The 16,625-nt window shown below is 43.0% G+C and overlaps 1 protein-coding gene across 7 annotated transcripts in view; it reads right to left on the bottom strand.

The window, feature by feature from the left end:
• The window catches only part of SLC16A12 (solute carrier family 16 member 12), a 71,183-nt gene that overhangs the window by 2,897 nt on the left and 51,661 nt on the right, over window positions 1-16,625 (bottom strand). For 4 of the 7 annotated variants that reach the window (XM_087862917.1, XM_087862915.1, XM_087862913.1 and 1 more), the window contains exons 3-6: window positions 10,185-10,288; window positions 7,316-7,459; window positions 5,132-5,711; window positions 2,923-3,182 (exon numbers count right to left, since the gene is read on the bottom strand). In XM_087862917.1, coding sequence (XP_087719043.1) covers window positions 2,923-3,182; window positions 5,132-5,711; window positions 7,316-7,459; window positions 10,185-10,288 — 1,088 coding nt within the window. Of the gene's footprint in view, window positions 1-2,922; window positions 3,183-5,131; window positions 5,712-7,315; window positions 7,980-10,184; window positions 10,289-16,625 lie in introns of those variants that run through there. The other 3 variants (XM_045810060.2, XM_045810061.2, XM_087862918.1) reach the window with 3 other exon arrangements.

Genomic DNA, 16,625 nt, shown 5'->3' with positions numbered 1-16,625 from the left:
TCTTAGTAATCGCACAATAAATATTATTATTAATACCAGCAAATATGGTAGAAAAGATGAAAAATAGTGTCATTCAAATGACGGATGTTGAGATCATTTATTTCTGCTGTTAGGAGAATATAATTGTACTGAATGTTAGCAGTATTCCCAGTACCCACACACTGTTTCTCTTGAGTAACATAACATGCTTCTGGATAAAGCAGAATTCAAATTTTCCGTTGGATCCAGTCATCGTACCCCATGAAGTTTGAAAATCAGAACTCTGGGCCATCGTAGAAATTGCCAATGCAAAGTTCACTACGTATCATTTTGCAATCATGGCTTTTTTTTCCCCTTTATTTCTTCTTGCAACAAATTAATCTCAATAACTATTCCAGCTCTAAATTTTGAGGAGAACCAGGGCATATGATATGCAAAACATGGGCCACAATAATCAGAGAATCAATGGGGTCAAATTAGACCTTGGCAGGCAATTATTTTGTGATTAAATTTTTTTTCAAAACTTCTCTAAATGGGGGTGCCTTGGTGCTCAGTTGTTGAACATCTGACTCTTGGTTTCAGCTCAGGTCACGATCTCAGGGTCGTGGGGTCAAGCCCCACACTGGGCTCTGCACTGAGTGAGGCGTCTGCTTGAAGATTCTCTCCCCCCTTCCCTCCCCCTGTTCTCTTTCTCTATTTCTAAAATAAATAAAATATATCTTTTTAAAAAATTCCTCTAAACTTAAATCCACTGGAAAAGTATATGATTTTTCCTTTCACCTACTTCATTAGTCAAAATGGTATGTAGAAATTGTTATAAGCCCCACAAAGTTTCCTGCAAACCAACTGCTCTCAAATGCTTTAGCTATTGTGTGACTTACTTATGCATTTCTGTAGCACGGAACAGAAGAGACTGAGTAGAGAATTGTCATTTTAAAGGTAATTAAATAAGAGAAGTATTACGGTAAGAGCTCACTCCCTAATCCTCCAATGCCTGGCAACAAGAATAATGTCTGATTTGCCAAAGGAAGGCCATGGATTGAAAAAAGATCCAGGACTCCCAATTTCATGGATGCGCTATGACTTTTTAACAGAATTACAGAATTACACTGCTCCTAAAGGTTGGTAAACACAAAAATCGGCTATTGAAGAAGGATGCGGGGACATTTTGGGGGCAGTACCCCAAAATGAAGCACTAAGCATGTAGTCCTATATCACCGAACTTAAACTGACCAGGATTTTTATCCATAGCCATGAAGCAACCAGTTTCCCCTAGTTTGCTGCTTTAGCAAGCACTAGGGTTTGGAAATAATTCTGAACTGTTTATTCACAACATCAGCTAAAGCAGAAATCCTGCCTTTTTAAAAAATTCCCTTCCTTTCTTCTAAGCAAATGTTTGGCTCATTTCTTTTTTGCCTATTTTCAGGGATCTTCACTCTCTCGGTTTTAGTTTAGGCAGGTAGTAATCAGAACCAGTTACTCTCGGGGCACCTGCATGGCTCAGTCTGTTAGGGGGCTGCCTTCAGCTGAGGTCAGATCCCAGAGCCCCAGGATCGAGCCCTGGATCCGGCTCCCTGCTCAACGGGGAATCTGCTTCTCCCTCTGCCCCTCACTCTGCTCTTGGGCTCACTCTCTCTCTCTCTCTCTCTCTCAAATAAATAAATAAAATCTTAAAAACAAAAAAGAACCAATTATTCACAATCTTTAGTATGCACAAGCATCACAAGAAAGCTGGTTCAGAATGTAGATTCCTGGAAAGATTCAGATCACATGGGAGGATCAAGGAATCTGCCTTTTGTAACAAAGGCCCCAGGGGATTCTGACACAGGGGGTCCCACGACCTTATTTTGAGAGACACTGGCCTAGACCACTTACTCTAGGAAGGAGGGAGGGACTCTGGCCTGTTTGCTGCTGTCGGTGTGCCAAAAGCAATGCTGGTGTACAAAAGCAATAAATACTCATCAAATTACTTGTTTAATCACACATGAAATTTCTACAGCATTTGACAGTTTACAAAACATTCTAGATGTTTTATCTGATGATCCCCAAATCTTTAAATCCAAATCTGGCCTCCCTCTAAAACTAAGATTTCATCCTTAAACAGCTCTGTTGGAAATTTTATTGGATATTTCAGATATCTGAACATTTCTAAACTCATTATTTTTTCTGGCAAAGCCAGGTTTTCCAACTTCCTCATTTCTTTCAATCATGTCATTATTTTCTAGGTTATCTCTGAGTTTTCCCCTCCTTCACCCCCACATGCTAAATCAGTTGAAGTTTTTTTTCCAAAACTTCCTCCTTGCCCCCAGAACTCATTTCCATTTTGCTGCAGCTGCCCTGGTTCAGGACTTTATCGGTTTGCTCCTGAACTATTAGAATGGAATCCTAACTGCTTCTCCCCTAAAGTACTAGGATCGATTGCCAGGTCCCATTTTCTAAAACATACTCTTTACCATATCACCCCTCTGTACAAAAACTGTAATACTACCCATAGTCTCTGAAGAATATAAGGCCCTTATGGTTCCTTTGGCTGGCACTCAGGACACTCCACTATGACACACTCACTCACCACCTCAGCCCCAGTGCCCACTATCCCCAACTGGAATCCTGTACTCCCTCCAGACTTCCTTCCGCATGTGCCTGACTTATTTATAAGTCTGAACAGCTGCTCCATTCCATTGCTCCCATCATTAGTGTGGAATGGAATCAGGACCCTAATTTTGGACTTTTTCTTTCCAGGCAGGCTAAGGTCCCCATTGGTTGGAAGAAAATGATAAAACAAGGATACAAGTAAGACCATGATATTTGATGGCTCTTGAATCCCTTTCTCTTTCCCTCTTCCCAACTTAACTTCCAATCCTCATTGCCCACGTGTGAGTTCACTGTTTTCACATCAGTCTGACCAACAGCAGAGGTGACTGGGGGCTCTCTTTGGAAACCTACCTGCGATGGGTGGGCTCACCAGGTACGGGACCGCATGAAGGAAGTACACCACACCGAGCGCTGAGGACAAAGAAGTGGTCCCCACTATTTCTGCAGTCACTACTGGGATCAGAGTCACGTAGGCACCATCAAAGTAGCCAAAGGTACAAGAGAAAGGCACGAGCAGGGGAAGACTTTGAAGCATCGGGAGGCAGAGATAGCAGAGCCCATCCAGTCCCACGGCAAAGAGGTAGCAGACATACCGGTAATTCTTCAGGCACCTGTGGATTTGAAGGTCAAGAATGAGTGCAGTATGCACGGGTTTTATCAAAGGGCTTCAGAACCACCGCCACCCAGCAATGAGCACTGCCGTCAATTATAGAGAAGGCTTCCCATGGGGCGTTATCTACGTTGTCTGCCATCTTTCTTCTGGCGGATGACAACACAAGAATTCATCTTCCCAGGAAACATGGTGTAGCAGAAAATAATATATGCTCTGAAGTTAGAAAGATGGAATTTTACATTCAGTTCTATCTACTAACTGCTTTCCTCTAATCTCAATTTCTTTAGCTATAAAATGGAAAGGTTACCTATCTCATAGGGTAACCCTAAGGATAGTTGTAAAATAACAGGTACAGTATCAGGAGGCTAACATTTTCTAGCAGTCTATCCTATTAGATGCTTTCAGATAGGTCATCACTGGTATCTGGTACACCACATGTGCTCAAAAACCCAAGTTACACAAGGGAGAAGCTAGAATATGAAGACGTTAAAATGATTTGCCAGAGATTATGAAGGTCTTGTACTAGGACCACGTCTTATTTTGAGTCCTCCCCAAAGGTACTTCCATTCCACTTTCCCCTCTATAGCTCCAAACTCATCACTGATGCCAAATGGCACTGATACCATCATCAGTTCGAAGACCCAGTATACTATCAGCACCAGCAGTTCATGCTTTACAAACGTTTTTCAACCTACCGTCTCCTCTGAGCCTCACAAAATGCTAAGAGGTTAACAGAAAAATATTGCACTGGCCTGTCTCGCAGATGAAGACCCTTAAGGATCTGAGGGTGAGTGATTTTCCCTAGGTCGCAGGGATAATAAGGGGCAGAGTCAGCACAAGAACTTAGGTCTTGTATATCTCCAGCTAGAGATGCCTCTGTCAAACCTACACCGGCTACTTCTTGTTGAGTTGATTGTCAAGATAGATACCTGTGCTCTCCCCTCTTTTCCTTAACCATTACATTTTTGGAATTAATTTTAAATATTATATTCATAGCACTGGAGAATGGCAGTGGAACCCTAATTACCAAAGACATAATATGTAAGAAGCCACAGGACGGTTGCTGTCCCAGGTCATAGCTCAAGTGTGAAGAGTCCATTTAGGAGAAGATGAGTAACTTGCTTTTTTCAATCTTAACAGAGAAGCATTAGCTGAAGAAACTACTTGGTAGATTTCGGATAACTGATTTCGAAGCCTAAAATTATAATGAAAGTATGTGCTATCTGTATCGTCAAACACAAATACTTGCCTATAGATAATGTGCTATTATTGCCCCCGATTTTCCTGCCTGGACTGAATTCTGCTCCTCTCTCCATTGCCAGCCAGTGTCTGGGGTTGTTAAAAAATAACTAAAACCACTAACCCCAGCCTGAGGACTGACTCAACTTGGGATGGGATTAAATCTGTCACCAGAACTTGTAGTTACCACAGGTTTCTGCAACTTAGACCTCCCCACTATCCTAAACCATCTAGAACAGGGGTTGGCAAACTATGGCCAAATCCAGCCCACCACCTCTTTTTTGCACTGTCCATGAACTAAGAATGGTTTTCTATTTTTGAGTGGTTGAAAAAAGTCAAAAGAACAAGATTATTTTGATACGTAAAAATTATATGAGAAATTAAAATTTCAGTATCCGGAAGTGAAGTCCTACTGGCACATAACCTCTTGCATTTGTTTTTATATCGTCTACAGCTGGTTTGAGCTCCAGCAGCGGTCGGATAACTGTGATCACATGACCCACAGAGCCAAAAATGTTTACCTTCTATCCCTTTACAGAAAAAGTTCGCCAACCTCTGACTAGAAGGACCAGCAAGGGGGTTGGCTTCAGATATGAAAACCTGTTGACGTTATTCAGACGTACGGTTTCTACAGGGTAAGGGGATGAGGGGAACTCAAAGCTCAGGGCCCGCTGGTAGGGAACCAACTGTGGTTTCAACGGCTTTTACCTTCTGTCAGTTAGCCATCCAAACGTGATATTGCCAATAATGTCGATCACCCCAAGTATGGACATAAGGAAAGCCGCTTGCTGGTGACTCACTCCGACACTCAGAGCATAAGGTACCAAGTACACGAAGAGAGGACTGCAGCCATAAGCCATGAAGAGAACAGAGATGGCTAACACGACGAAGTCTGACATCAGTAAAAAACTGTATTCCTGCTGCAAAGAGCAACAGAGGCAGGTCTGCACCCATTTTTTAGTCAAAGTAGAACAGGGAGACACTCGCTGGAAGTCTGGCTTCTGAGTTCTGCCGATGTGGTTCTGCTCTGGAGTGGTCTGGTCTTCTTGCAGAGTAATGGGCCGCATCAAGGCACCGCAAACGCAGAGATTCAACACGAAGCCCCCGAGGATGAGTAATGCCCCCCGCCAGGAAAACTGTTCAATAAGGAGCTGAACGACAGGAGCCAGGATGAAGGTGCCGATGCCGCTTCCCGACATGGCGATCCCATAAGCCAGGGCCTTCCGTCTGCTGAAGTACTTGCCGACCATGGCAATGGCTGGAGAGTAACAGAGTGCAAACCCAAGGCCTACGGATAGAGAGAAGCCCATGAGTGCTGGTTCGCCACGAACAGCCGCTGAAAGAGAACATCTCAGAATAAATGTATTTGGAGGAAGGGGAATCGGGCCTTCTGTCAAACCCTTTTAAAACTATTTTCTACACGAAGCTGAAGATGAGCCTCCCCCACCAGTCATCCACAGTGGGGAAATCAGAGCACATGTAGGCCTTTCTTCTTGGGAAGAAACCCTTAAAAAATATGGCTTCTTAAAATGAAATGAAGAACTCAAAAACTATTACACAAACTGAATTTGAATTAACTAGAAAATCAGGATAATGCCGACCTAAGAAACTTATTCTCCCCATCAACACCTCTTTTTATCTTAAATTAGACAAATCACCAGAGAATCGCCTCAACTCTTCACTGCCTATGAAAACACAACTCTGATACTCTGGACCATTCTGGAATTTGGGTTTAAATAGCACATGTGGCCCCATGAAAGTTCCAGAGTAATTTCACATAATTGGGAAATTTCATGCCAACTTTATACATGAACATAGCAATATACACAGAGTAACCTGAAAATAGTCCTTAAAGTCAGCAGAAAGCCTCTTAAAGATTTTCAGCTTCTATTCCTTTAAAGCCAAGGAAATCTGAAGGGTGTAAAACCTGGAATTCATGGCATCTAAATGGAAAAACAGAACCACCGTCAGCTCCTGTTCCCATCCGTACTGCAGGGTGACCAGTGATCCTGATTTGCCTGGACTGATGGGTTTCCCGGATGAGAGACCTTCAGTGCTAAGATCAGGTGCTTCTTGGTGAACTGGGATGACTGGACACCCCAGAAGTTGGGCCCTTTGGGTTACGGGGGACAGATACCATTTCCTAGCTGACAGAGCCAGATTTATAAATTCGCTATGAGATTATGTCCTTTATTGGCCAGATTGCGCCACCCCCATGGCACGGTGCCCAGACTGTGACTTAGAGCTACTCCACGTCCCTTTGGGTGATGGGGCAAATTGCCGCTCCAGTGCCACCAACTGATCCCACCTTGATGCTAAGCAGTCCCCTTAGGGTGTGATTTATAGAATGCACATAGGTTACTTCTCTTCCTGCAGGGTTCCCTATAGTTCTCTAAAGTATACTTCCACAGCATTGAGAGAGAATGTATGCGAGAAGAATATTCACAAGCAGGGGCTTTCTTCTTTAAATTGTAACCCCCCATTTATTGGACAGTGATCTTCACTCTAAAGCAGGGGCAACTCAGGTTGACCACAGATAGTATTTTCATGTCTTGGCACAGACGTTGGGAGGGTGAGCATTGTTGAAAATGCACATTGCCTTGGCTAATATCTCATTGCTTCCGAGTACAGAGTCTCAGCCACACACCGGCCACAGGGAAGCCAGCAGCTACTCCTACCGCGTGGCCGAATTCAAGCGGTGATACATTTCCATTACAGCAGTACAGTCAGCAGTATTTCCAGCTCTTTTCACTGCTAGGTAAGTAGGCATGAGCTAAGTCAGCTAAATGATGCATCTAACAAGATGAATATTTTATGGATTATGGGTCTGTTGATGTGATTGACAAAACCTGAATGGGGTAGGGTGAGACCAGGGGTGCAAAGTGCCCTTACCTGTAAGAACGCCCAGAGTGAGGTAGAGATGCTTCAGACTGGTGGCAAACGAGCCCAGGATGAGACCAGTAGATGCCAGCAAGCCACCCAGCATGATTCCCACTTGACAGGATAAATGGTTACTGACGACACTCCCAAGCGGAGCTTCGAAACCAATAATAAACAGGTTCAACAGAAAGGCCTTGAGGGCACTGTGAAAAAACTGTGGTGTTGCATTGGCTGAGCCAAGAATGATGGACTTTTACAGTATCAAGCCCGTCCTGCTCATTCTACGGATTTGGCAACTGAAGAGGGAGGAAACGACTTGTCCATGGTCACACAGAGAACGGTCGCAAAGCTGGAATTAGGATCGAGTCTGCTGACTTGCATTTCGCTGTTCCTTTCACTTCTCCATTCTATTACAGTCATAATCCCAGGGCTCTGGGGTGCTTTTTAAACAGTGAATCAGCTCCTTATTTAAATTACTTACCACTTGCACTGGGATGTGCCTTGTATGTTTTATATGGTATGAATCATGCACCATTAGCAATAATTATGACAGTTAGCTTCTGGGGAAGGAAAGTGGGCAACCCTGTGTGGCCAGCAGTGTTATGCGGGAAAGGCCAGGGAAAGAGACCACAGACAAATTTCACAATCTGGTACTGTTTTCAGGCTTTAGGAAACCCTGTGGATGAGAAATCAAAACAAATGCTTCACGTCCATGGTGATATTTTGGTTGGCCTCGCTCTATTTGTGGTTTAACAATGTGTCAGAACTGTGCCGACTTCAGGTTTATAGAATATTAACTAAAGCTGGATCAGACTGAGGAGAAATTGAAGTTCAGGGGGACCTGACATGTCCACGATCACCAAGAAGTGCCACCGGGGCACCTGACATCAAGTGCAGGGTTACTTCACCCTCTTATTCTGTCTCCTCGGGCCTCCCAGACTGATGGCAGGGGACATGGGTGGGCAAAGCATGTGAATTCTTTCTATGGAACAACGCACGCTGGTAACAGTACTCCTAGTAACAAGATCAGAAGAGCAAGTTCTCAGGGTATCGGGAGAGTATTATTTTGTATTGATCAGGTTGAAACTGGGCCTCACTCAAACGTACGTGATAAGAACCAGTCATCAGCCCGATGTCTCCTGTCTAGTTAAAACAGTGGCTGGCTGTATATATAACGTCTGGAAAGCAGGAAGGAGCAAACCTCCTGAGAACATATCTAATTCTCCAGGCTGCTGCTGCTATGGCTATCGGAAAGGGACAAAATTTAGACCGACCTCAATGAATAATGTTTGCTTCTCTGTTTATCAGAGGGCAAAGTGTCCCCAGTGAGTGTCCTATTTATGACTCCACAGCCTTGTGTCCATCTCCTGAATTCAACTCATGTTGCCAGGTAAGCAAGTGGGTACGTGATAATTGGATACAACAGGCCTGAAGTCCTTGCATGGCCTCAGGGCCTTGAATTTAAAAATGCTACATCTAACAAGACCCTGCTTTATCACACAGTCACTGTGATCATGTTGTCACCGAAGGCCATTTATTCCTCTTTTGGGGATTATAAATATTCTCGAAAAGATAACAGTGAGGGAAATGAGTCACCTGTGTCCTCTGAGAAAGATAAACATGGCTCACTTGGCGCGTTCATACAAAGGCCGTGACTAATAATGTGACCCTGAAAACAAAGTGACTAACTGATTAAAAAAAAAAAAAAGGCTAGAAAACACAAAGATATTATTTTTTGATCCCTTAAGACCTCCCAGTGTTATCAGTAGCCAGAGTCAACTTAGCCTTCTCATGAAACCTGCTTTTAGTCCTAGGATTGCTCTCAAATTCCTCCCAACAAAGGAAGCACATTTCAGCGCAATTCAACTGATTCCTGCGTATGTACATTTTTTCTAAAAATAAATACGAATCAGTACCTAGAATGGAATCAGTTGATTTATTTAGGAGTTATTACTCTATACTACATAATAATATAGTATTTCCCTTTTGCCACCAAGACATGGCCTGAGGAGATGACAGTTTTTTTTTTTAATACCAAGGATTCATCTGAATGAAATGATTAAATGGGCCTAGACTGCGAATAGATCATTTCAACTTGACCCCAATCTCAGAAACTCTCTAAGACATTAATACAATAACTTTGGTTTAAAATGTTCAAAAAGAAAACTCTCACGGTTAGTTTTCCTCTATTATCCAGGTGGACTGAGAGATTCCCTGAGTTTTGAGAATACTCTTTACACCCTTTGTACCCTTGGGGTTTCTTGAATGAAATTATAGCCATGGTGAGTGCACTTCTCCCATGACTGCACCATCCTGCCTTCCCTCATACTCTTCTAAGAATGAAGGTTTATGCACGAAAAACGAAATCCGTGAGCCAAATTTTGAACCTCTGGGAAGGGAACAGAATGAAAACAAGCCTTGAGATGTGATGCACATATTACTGGCACTTGCTTAAGGAGACTGCATAGAAATGGCTCGCAGTGCTATCCAATGACTGTTTACATGACTGGAGAAGGACGGGACCACAGCATTTAGAAGAGAGAAGCCAAGCATATACGATATGATTAACTTCTTCCCAAAGCAGGAGGAGTCCTGTGATGCCCAGCACCCTATCTCATTATGGGAGAACCAAATAATATGTGTCTTCTTGAGAGTACTACCTGTTCCATCTGCCATCAGCTGAGACCACTACTTCCAAGAGCACGTCTGGTTGGGTTTGGCTGAAAGTAGGATCGGTCTTTTCTTTTTATATAATCTTAGCCATTTTTAGCAAAGCCCTCCTACTCAGAAAAAAATGGGTAAGCAAAAGCAGTGGAAGGTCATTGTCATGTACAGGTCAAGAGTAACCAGTGACGGTCTATCCCCGGTAAGTGATACTCACCACAGAGCATGGTCACACAATCTACAATGGAATGGATCCAAGCCGTTTGTGCATAATCCTGGGTGAAGTATGTCTGGAACTCCACAAAAAAAATGGAAATACATCTGAAAAATACAATGCAAGCATTTTATACAAAAAAATTATGAATGAGCATGGACCTAAACCACAGCTTTAAATTGTGGTCAGCTGTTTGAATCTCCGTAGGCTTTAACTGGTTTTCGGTGGAACGTTGCCGGACCATAGTAGGTGGGAAGTCCGAAGCTATTGGGCCATCTAAAGGATAAAACAAATGTTCATCCACTGGAAGGGCTGCTGCAGCCAAGTGCATATGAGGATCACTGCTGAAGGGAGGTTTATGGAAAAGATGGCAGGCAAAAACACGGGCCCTTATTTATCTTAATATCTCACTAACATCTGTGGCTTCTAAGAGGTTGTTATGCAAGTTAAAATTTGACAATTTAGAGTTATGCATCACCCAGCAATCTCTTCTTTTTTTTTTTAAGATTTTATTTATTTATTTGACAGAGATAGAGACAGCCAGCGAGAGAGGGAACACAAGCAGGGGGAGTGGGAGAGGAAGAAGCAGGCTCCCAGCAGAGGAGCCTGATGTGGGGCTCGATCCCAGAACGCCGGGATCACGCCCTGAGCCGAAGGCAGACGCTTAACCGCTGTGCCACCCAGGCGCCCCTCACCCATCAATTTCAGTTCTAAGTTTTAACAAAAGGTAATAATCAAATGATGATAATAATAGCAATAATAGATACATATGACAGAACATATGCGGGAGAACTATTTATAATAGCCAAATATCCTAAAGAACGTATTTGGCCATCAATAAGGGACTGGCTAAATAAATTTTGACTGATCAATAGAATGAACTATTTTTAGGTGTTAAAAAGGATGATTTGATATGTATTTACTGATTTGGGTATAAATTCACAATACAATGTTTAGTAAAAAAGTAAGTTACAAAGTAGTTTATGTAATAAGGCTTATTTTGGTTAAAAAAATAGTTCATAGAAATAGACAAAGGCCAAAGCATATAAACCAAAAGTACTCAGTCATTATATGTGACTGGTGAGATTATAAACGATCATTCTAGAGAGAGAGACAGACGTACAGAGACAGAGAAACTTTATGTTGAAAAACCGTTAATTACTTAGAAAAAAAAGACAGAAGTGACTCCGGAGCAATAATTTGTGTCACTGTACAACTTGAAATGAACGTCATACAGATCAGCAAGTTTCCTAATTCAGGGCAGGAGCTTTCAGGACTCGGTGACAGCAAGGGTGAATCGGGCCTTGATGGGGGTGAGATAGGAAGTCATCAGTCTCTTTGGAGAGGGCTACAGTCTAACTCATCATGCTTCAGCAGCCCACGGTAACCTGATCCCTGGCCTCGACCCCCAACGTCTCCAAACATTGCCAAATGTCCCTTGGAGAGCAAAATCAGCCTGGCGGCGAGTCTGCTCTATGGTCAAGTTCTACTTATCCTACCTTATACATATACCTGCCTCCACGTCTCTGCGTTCCCTTACCATTCACAATTCATGCCGATACCTCCCTCCTGGACTGCAGCCCACACCCTCCCAGCTAGTCCCCCTGAACCCACACGGCTGCCTTGGGTACATTTTACACTCCATGGTCAGAGTTACTAGAACACGAAATATATCCTGATGCTTCAAACTTTTTGACACGACTTCTGAGACCCTGCATGAGCTGGCCCTTCTTAGTGTCCCCCCAGCCCGCACCACCATGCATTCTTCACTTCAGTCAGACTGAATGCTTTCCATGACTTTCAACACACCACCCGTCCTCTCATACCTCTGAGCATCAAAGACTTGTCCTCTTTTCTAGGATGCTGTCTCAGCCTCCCTCATTTTTTTTAGTCTCAAGATAACAGTCAACTCCTCCAGGAAGGCTTCCCTGACTACCTGAGTCTGGGTTTGATACCTCTCTTAAATGTTTACAAGACATGCGGGGCACTTACCACATGACAGGCACATGGCGAGTCCCTTTGGACGTGTTTGTATTCTCCACTACACTGCAGCTCTGTGACAGCAAAGGCCATGTCTGTCTTACCCTGCACTTAATCCCAAATACCCAGTACACTACCTTTCATGTACTGGATGCTCCTTAAATATTGTTCAAGGTTCAAGGTATTGAAGGAAGGAAAGAAAGAAGGGAGCGTTAGCATTGGTAAAGAAGTGACTGGAAGCTGAGGACGTAAAAAAGGTTGAGTAGCAACTTCAAGGACATAAATGAGGGAAAGGGAAGAGGAAGACCGGCTGGTGGCTACCAGGAAGGTGTAGCTAGATACGGTAGAGATGTGAGGAATCTGAGTTCTTAAGACGGATCAGTGGGAGGGAAATGCAGAAGCTGGAGATGAAGCAGCCTAAGAAAAAAAGGGTCCCGATGATGATGACATTTTGGGATTGTAAATCATAGTCTCTTCTCATCACTAAATCATTCCGAGGGATTTCATATTTGTGTGACTATGTTTCTCTCTTTTGACTTTTTTTGTTCTCTTGTTTCATTGCTGTTTTGTTTTCTGCTTGAAAGTTTTCTTAACTGACTTGACTAGTCATATCAGTCAAACTTTAGGTATGTAAAATTCAAAAATAATTCTTATCTAAACATGTGAGCCAGTTTGCCAGAGGTAAAATTTAATAACCACAAACATGCTTCTGATTGACCGTGACTTTCATAAAATATGGGAAGACTATTCTATCACTTCTTATTTGTTCTCAAAAGGGAAAAGTACTTTTCAAATGGTTCAGGCTGATGATTTATGGCTTCTAAACATAGGTGCGGCCTTAAAGAAAACAAATGTTATTGGGAACACGTGGGCTTCTCATTCCAGGAATAACTTTTATTGTACTTTGGAAAATTTGTGCATCTGACATGTCAGGAAAGCTGGGTCCTCACCTCTGATCCTCACACCTAGTGAGAATTTTGATAAAGCTTCTTCAGCTTTCAGGGTCTCAAGTTCCTCATCTATGAAATAAGCGGTTTGATAAACATAACTGGATCAGCCGTAATGCATGAGATCACGCTGCAGTGGCAAACAACTCCTGACACCTTTCAGGGGTTGGCAGGCTCTCTTCCTAAGAATGAGGAAACCGAGTATCACCCAAGGGTCACCTAGTATGAAATAACATTCCCAAAGATACTCTCTCTCAAGGGACCGTCATGCCTGCTGTCTCCACCTTGCCACTCTGCTATAAAATTCTTCTTTGGCTTCCGAAGAGCTGGATGCTGACAACATCTGCTCTTCGATCAAGACTTTCTTCTGGTTGATGAAGTTGGCCACTGCATCAGAGCCGGAAGTGGTCCACTGGACAGTGTAGCCTAGTAGCTAAAAGAACTACTATTCACTAACCGTGTGACTTTGTTTTATTTTTTGTTTTTGTAGCTCTTTAATTTTTTTTATTAAAGTAAATGTGTATTATTTGTACAGCTTTCTTCTGATTTTTATTTAAATTTTAGTTAACATACAGTGCAATGTTGGTTTCAGGATAACCATGTGACTTTGGCCACATCATTTGACCTCTGTGTGTTGTTCCAAGGACTAAATGATTTAATGAATGAAGAGTGCTTGGAACAATGTTAACCAGCACAGAGCAAGGAGTCAGCTAACATTAGCTATTACTTACAGGAATACAGCTGTTGTTAAAAGAGCTCCCCAATCCCACAGGACTGTAGACATCTACTGCCACTAAGTTAATTCGGATCCAGAAGAGGTTGAGAGAAAAATAGGTCTTAAAGCTGGAGGCTTTCTTTGAACATTTAAATCAGCTATTGCTTTTCAAGTCAACTCCAACTCAAGCTGTCAGTTTACAAATAGAATGTCATGTCATTTCACAATGAAATATGATTCTTAAATAGAGAATGTGTTTGCTAATATGCTATCTTGAAGAAAAAAATAAGCAATCAACACACATTAGCAAACAGAGAGATAAAATAAATAAGAACGATGGCTTTAATAGCCTGGACAGCTTTAAGCTTTATGGAAATTTCACATGTAAGGCAGCGTCATCAGGTACAAGGCAAGAACTAAAATATGATTTCAAAGTGGCCTGGGTCATGATGGTAGCATTGTTTGTAAAGCAAAAACCAGGGAGAAATACAAAAGTTCTTCGATAAAAATACATTAAATAAATTATGCTCACATCCTTGTGATGGAATTTTAAGCAGTTATTTTTTAGTGAGGTAGAACCATATGTGCTGATATGGAAATATTTCCAAGAGGTATTGCTAAGCCAAAAAAAAGTTCAAAACAGTGTGTATAATATGAAAAGAATATGCTTTATTTATGGATATAAGTTCTTACAATTTTTTTTGGACAGGTCTGAAGAAACTATTAACAAGGTTAACTTTGGGCAGTGAAACTGGCATTCAAGAAGTGAGGAGAAAAAGACTAGTTTATGTATCTCTGTATTCAAATTTTTACCATCTGAATGTATGGTTTAATTTTTTTTTAAGATTTATTCATTTAGGGGTCGGTTAAGCATCGTGGGCTCGAGTCCCGAGGTGGGGTCCCTGCTCCACAGGGAGCCTGCTTCTCCCTCCGCCCGCCGCTCCCCCTGCTTGTTCTCGCACTCTCTCTCTCTCTGTCAAATAAATAAATAAAATATTTTTTAAAAAAGATTTATTTGTTTATTTTAGAAAGAGGGAGAGAGAGAAAGAGAGAGAGAAAGAGAGCCAGGGGAGGAGCAGAGCGGGAGGGAGAGAGACAAGCAGACTCCCCACTGAGCTCGGAGCCTTATTTCCAGGACCCAAAGATCATGATCTGAGCCGAAGGCAGATGCTTAACCAATTGAGCCACCCAGGTGCCCCCCCCCCATGGTTTAATTTTTAAGTATACAGTTTAAACAGGAAAAAAAAAAAAGACTTATTTGCACAACAGGCACTGACCCTCTGCATGAACGAGTCACCCCGTGGCTGCTTTCCTTGGCCCTATCTCCAGTCCGCTTGGCCGCTTCGTGTTCATGACATTGAGCTCCAGTGCTGGCTGTGTCTTCACACTTTTCTCCTCTGAGCTTAATTCCGCTCAGCTATGCCCCTCTCAGCCTCTCCCATTAACCTCTGATAATAGGTCTTCACCACCAGCCACAACCCTGCTCTGGTTTCGGGCTAACCCCTTGGCAGTTCCGGAATGGGGGCTGCCCACGGTGATCACAAAGTGACTAGCAGAGAAGCGCAGGGATCTGGTGCAGATGGAAACCTCTTTCTCCTTTCATTTCTTCCTGGCCAAACACTACCCAGTCTCTAAGACTTCACTCCAGGGACAACTTCTCTAGAAACCCTGCCCTGAACTGCCACGTCAGAATGAACCCCTCTCTCACCAGTGGTATTTTTTTTTTAAAGATTTTATTTATTTATTCGACAGAGATAGAGACAGCCAGCGAGAGAGGGAACACAAGCAGGGGGAGTGGGAGAGGAAGAAGCAGGCTTATAGCGGAGGAGCCTGATGTGGGGCTCGATCCCATAACGCCGGGATCACGCCCTGAGCCGAAGGCAGACGCTTAACCGCTATGCCACCCAGGCGCCCCTCACCAGTGTTATTTTACACTGTTTTTACCTGATGTATACTTGGCACATTTTGATTTGTATTTCAGTTATTTGCGCCTGAGCCTACCGGGTGGTGTTCCAACGTCTCTGTGTTTTTGGAAGCGCCTAGATGGAGCCTTGTCCTCAATGAATGCATAGTTATATCTTAGTGGACCTGATTTCTATTAAATCGAAGTTGAAAACTTAAGGGTACAATCTAAAAAAAATATGCAAGACTTTCAGCCCTTGGTGACAGTCATGGGTTCCACTGGCAATTCCACTGTGACCAAGAAAAAACTGAGACTCAGCGTCCTGCCAAACAAGACAAGCCACACAAGATGTTAAACGAGCACTAAAAAGCATCAGTAAATCAGTGTCCTTGACGTAAGTCCTCGATTTTCTACAGACACCTCCCCCAGCTAACTTCCACAGTTCCGGAGGACAACACTCAAAGAATCCCCATGTCTCCCAGCCTTAAGGTAGAGTACTCTCTACAGGGAGAGTAGAGAGCCTCTGGAAGAAGAATTTAGAAGCAACTGTCCCCTGGCACTATGACTTCTCATCACTGATGTGACAACGCTACAGAGATTAGGAAGCAGCCTACCTTAAGACAATGACGCCATCACCAAGGCAATTTTTAAAAAACCTACATCTGGTTAGACTATGCTGTTCTAGGGGAGAAGGTGCAGAGTGTTTGAGGGGACGAGGAACTGGCCACAGAGCTTCCTCAAAATGCTTCCCTCTTGGAGCAGAACGAAGGTGAAGACTGACGCAAAGTCACTTCTCGCAATGCAAAGGCACCGAGAGAGGATATGTGTGGGATATACACATGTTTATGGAAGATCCGACAGAAGTGTGGTGCATGTATGAGAAATAACAGGCTGGGGAA

Source organism: Ursus americanus, chromosome 6, assembly GCF_024610735.1.
Source record: "Ursus americanus isolate L20-20 chromosome 6, mUrsAme1.1.p, whole genome shotgun sequence".
Lineage (NCBI taxonomy): Eukaryota > Metazoa > Chordata > Mammalia > Carnivora > Ursidae > Ursus > Ursus americanus.
The sequence above is the reverse complement of the archived record's forward strand: the minus strand, read 5'-3'. Positions and strand labels throughout refer to the sequence as shown.